Below are 5,282 nucleotides of genomic sequence, written 5' to 3' on the forward strand. Positions count from 1 at the left end.
TTTTTTTTGAATAATACAATGTACCAATTTATAGTAATATAATAAAAACACACTTAAGGATAATAATAAAAATTTATCCAAATATATTGATTACACTTGTAACACATGTAAATATATAAATTCTTTTAAATCAACAATATTTTCTTATATATAAATTATTTGTTCTATATTATATATCCATATATAAATATATATAATAATAAAAATGAAATAAGTTTAAAAGAATTAAATCTGTAAATTAATTATCAAAAATATAAAATAGGATATATAAAAAACAAACAAAAAAAAAAAAAAAAAATAAAATAAAATAATAAAAAAATTCATATATTAATAACATGACATTTAACTAATAAATGTACTGTTTTTAATCTAATTTTACCTTAAAATAAGAAAAAGGAAATTTTTTCTTTTTTTATTTTAAAAACAATAATAAATACAAAAACAATAAAACCTTGAAATTGACAGACGATTAAATGTCATATATAATATATATAATCATATATATTTTACCAATTCATATATATATAATATATATATTTAAACTATTTTAAAACTATACTATTATATATATATAAAATATTGCTATTCATTAATTTATATAATTTTTTTATTTTTTCCATATATATATTTGAAATATAAATATAATATAATATAAAATAAAATTACAATATTATTATTATAGTACGTATAAAATTATATATAATTTATTAAGTGGATTGAAAAAATTTAACATTTCTTCTGGAGGGGATTATATTATATACATATATATATATATATATATATATATATATAATATATAGTACGATTAATTTGAAATTTTCCTATCATTTTGAACTCATTTTTTTTTTTTTTTTTTTTCTTTTTTATAGTTTTATAATATTATATATATATCTTATAATTTTTTTTATATAATAATAATAATCTTTTTAATTTATATAATTTCATGAAATAATTTAAAATTCATATAAATATATATATTCAAGTCTTTTTATTTTATAAGTGTAATAAAATCATTTCAATTTTAAAAATGTTAATAAAACTAAAGAAATATTTATTCATATTAAAAACTATAACATTTCAATTTATATATATTATATATATTTTATATATTTCTCTTTTTATATTATATATATCAGAACAATTTTTTCCTACTTTTAAATATTTGTAGGAAAAAAAATAAAAAAATAAAATTATTTATACGAACACAATTAAATGATTCGTTTTAAAAAAAGTTAAATAATATTATATTCCAATATATTTATTACTTTATATCCCATGTGTATTTTTTTGTGTTAAAAGAAAAAGTACATATACATATATATATATATATATATATATATATATTTTTTTTTTTTTTTTTTGGCGTACTTTTAAATAAATAAAATTTTTTTATGTATATGGAAATAAAAACGAGCAAAATAGAATTTATATGTTTTTTTCGTACAAAAAATTAAATGACACGTGACATCAAGTATATTCTAGACGTACTATATAATATATATATATATATATATATATATATATATATAATATATATATATTTATTTATTTATATGAATTAATATTTAAGACATATAGAAAACATAAAATTTGTAATGTATTATGTATCTTCCATATTGTTATAATAAAAAAAAAAGAAAGAAAGAAAAAATTAATTCATATTATAATATATTCGTTATATATATATATATATATATATATATATATATCATTGTAATTAATAGTGATTCCTGTGAAATATACAATACATACATGTATTATGTTATTCCACTTAATATTTTTATATATGTATTATTTTTTCTGTTTTTTTACTTCATTTTTTTAAAATTTATATAAATATATTCAAGTACATTTTAACCTATATAAGGAGCTTCTGTAATACTATTTTTATAAGAATTGCTTCCGTCTCCTTTATATTCATCAAGAAATTTTATCCAAAAGTAATTATGTTTTTCTTCTTGATATTTTGCTTTATACAAACGAACAAGTTTCTTATTATGCAATTCACGCTCTTTAATTTTCTTTTCAAAAGTTTTGTTTATAATGTGTTCAAGTGATTCTAAAGTATTTTTCTTTAATTTTCTCCATATTAATCTACATGCGATTATAAGAATTCTATATTCTTTGATATTCCCTTCACTAGTCTTAATCCATTCATTAAAAATTCCATTAAAATATGATTTCATATAATTCATATGAACCAAAAATTTTCCATAAGCATTATTCAATTCATTAGTTGAATGGAAAACAGGTACACCATATTTATTTTTTAATTTCATATAAAGAGAATTTAAACGGCATATTGTAAGTGAAATTTTTTTCTCTTCATTTCTATTTATTTTATTCCACATATCCCTTAAGGTACTCACCTCATTTTTTTTAGAATTTAAAGACAATATATTTTCATTCAGTTCCAAATCCTTATCATCAGTATACAAACCATTTTCATTTACATTATATAAATCCAATTCATATTCATCCCATATAGAAACACTGGTCAAATCACGATATAACATTTCATGTAATTTATATATATTATAAAAGTTTTTCTGGAAAGTCCTATATAATAAATTATATAATTGATTATAATTTTCCTCTTCACTTAGATCATCTATTGTGTTTTCAGAATTATCATATTCCATAATATGTTTTAACACATTTTCTAAATTCATACTATCACCATTATTTGGATAAAATAATAAACATTCGTTTAATGAATCAACATCTTCTGTTTCTTTTTCTGTTAGTTCCTCATAATCCATTTCTTTTTTATTTATTTCTTCAGTCTTAACTTTTTTTTCTCCAACAACTTCTGATTTTTTATTATTATCAATAGTTTTTGATATGCTTTCCATTCCTTCTTCGTCAATTTCTTTTATTCCTACCACTTCTGATTTAATATTACTAATATTGTCAGTGATTTTTTTTAATGCTACTTTCTCATCCTTTTTAGTTTCTTCGATATCTAATTTTTCTTTTCCAAAGATTGATAGTTTTGCATTATCAGCCTCTCTTTCATCTTTTCTTTCAGATATATCGCTATTTATTTCACTTGGCTTTCTTTTTGGCTTATATTTTGCATACTCTTCAAAGTTTTCATACTTGAGTTTCTTTAAAAATTTTGCTTCATTTTTTAGTTTTTCTATTTCTTTTTCACGATCATAAATTTTTAATTTTCTTTTTACTCCTAATTTCCCAGTAATATCCTTTTTTTCATTTTTCTTCCCTATAAAATGATTATTTAGTTGTTCTCCATATTTCATTTTACTATCAGCACTATTAGAATCACTAACTTCCTTATTATATACCTCAACAGAATATATTACTTTTTCATTAGGATCTTTTTGCACTTTTTTATTTTCATATATATTAGGTTTCACACCTTTCTTATCAAAAATAACATCAACCTTATTAGTACTTCTAATATTGCTTTTACTCATACCAGAATCCTTTAGAACTTGAGATATTACATCACTCAAATGCAATACCTGTGATTCACCTCCATGTTCTCTAGTGTTAACTTTGCTTGAATCCTTTCTTATTAACTCATCTTCATACAAATTTCTAAAAAATCTCTTCTCTAATATATCTCTTGAATATGTATTTTCTTCAATACTAGGTACATTCTGCAAAAACAAATAAAAAATATAAAATATAAAATATAAAATAAAAAATAACATGAATGATATTTTAAATTGATGAACATATTTAGGTATAAATATAACATAATATAAATGATAAATTTTTTAAATATATATATATATATATATATATATATTGCAAAAAAAAAATTCTTCAAATTTAAAACTTTTCATTTATTTTTTTTCCTTTTCTATTTTTATTACAAATAAGAGCATAAGAAAAGCAAAAGAAATAAAAACATACATATATCTTTGAAATAATGACATATAAAATGCTTTCATATTATTCAAAATCTTCATTTTTGGATTCCAGAGAGATGTGGGGCAACTTCTAGCAGGCATAGTGTCTAAACTTTTTTCTGACATATTCGATTCGAATATATTAAAATTTTTCATACACTATATGACTATCCAATGTAAAATTTTTTTTCTTTTTTTTTGATAATTTTAATATATGCATATAAAATGGAACTATTCCTCTGTCTTATTCTATATTATATAATGTAACTTTCCCTTTTTTAATTATTTCTACATTTAGTAAAAAAAAAAAAATAAATAAATAAAATATTTAATTTCCAAATAGTATGATAATAATATTGAACTAAAACTTTATATTTTATAAATAAATAATTATATATTCATGCAAAGATAATACTTATAATATATATATATATATATATATATATGTGCATCAGATTTTATCATCAACAGATGTATATACTTATATAAAGTACTTTATAATATACATTAAATTAGCAAAATGTTTTTGAACAATTATAGAACATAAGATACATAAATATATACGATATTATACATATATATATTCTTATAACATATATAAATTATTTATCTTATATTCTTGAACAGTATAAAATATTATAAAACGATATCCATATAATTATATATATCACATTTTAATACAGAAATTTTTCTCAAATAAAAATATAGAACATTCTACTATGGAAATTATTTAATTATGATTAATCATATAAATATATGTACTATCCCTATATATATATATATATATATATATTATTTATAATTTTCCTCATAGAAAAAATATATATATTTATATATATATATATATATATATATATATATATGTTAATTAAAATTTAATATTAAAAGAATTATAATATATATAAAAATCATACCTGAATTAATTAAAAATTTTCAAGAATATATTATATATATGAACTCTATATTTATGAATTTATAAGAAAAACCATAAGACTATTAATTTTATATATAAAATATTATTATATTATCATATATAACATTATTTTTATTAATAAAATTTTAATTAATTTTAAATTAAAAATAACGATTAATTTGTTTTTTATTGTTAAAAATAAATATTTTAACCATGAAAAGAAACGTACCAATGTATAAAACTGGTCTTAAATATATATAATATAATAAAAAAGAAAAACTTTTTTTTTGAAGATTCATAATTTTAACGTATTCCAAAGCCTTAATACTTTAAAAGAATATATTTTTTTCTTTTAAAATGGTATTCTTTTTTTTTTTTTTTTTTTTTTTTCTTAATATTTTAAGAGTACAGAAATATATAATATGCGTTATTATTATTATGCTTTTACCTTTTTTTTGTGTACACCTTTTCCATTTATTTTATTTAGG

The 5,282-nt window shown here is 17.5% G+C and overlaps 1 protein-coding gene across 1 annotated transcript; it reads right to left on the minus strand.

The window, feature by feature from the left end:
• Positions 1-1,853: 1,853 nt before the first annotated feature.
• Positions 1,854-4,007, minus strand: PRSY57_1101000 (exported protein (PHISTb); the record flags this gene model as incomplete). Its single annotated transcript, XM_012907984.2, has 2 exons — positions 1,854-3,626; positions 3,846-4,007. The coding sequence occupies 2 exons, from the start codon at positions 4,005-4,007 to the stop codon at positions 1,854-1,856; spliced, it is 1,935 nt and encodes a 644-aa protein (XP_012763438.2).
• Between the last annotated feature and the right edge of the window lie 1,275 nt (positions 4,008-5,282).

This window comes from Plasmodium reichenowi, chromosome 11, assembly GCF_001601855.1.
Source record: "Plasmodium reichenowi strain SY57 chromosome 11, whole genome shotgun sequence".
Taxonomy (NCBI): domain Eukaryota; phylum Apicomplexa; class Aconoidasida; order Haemosporida; family Plasmodiidae; genus Plasmodium; species Plasmodium reichenowi.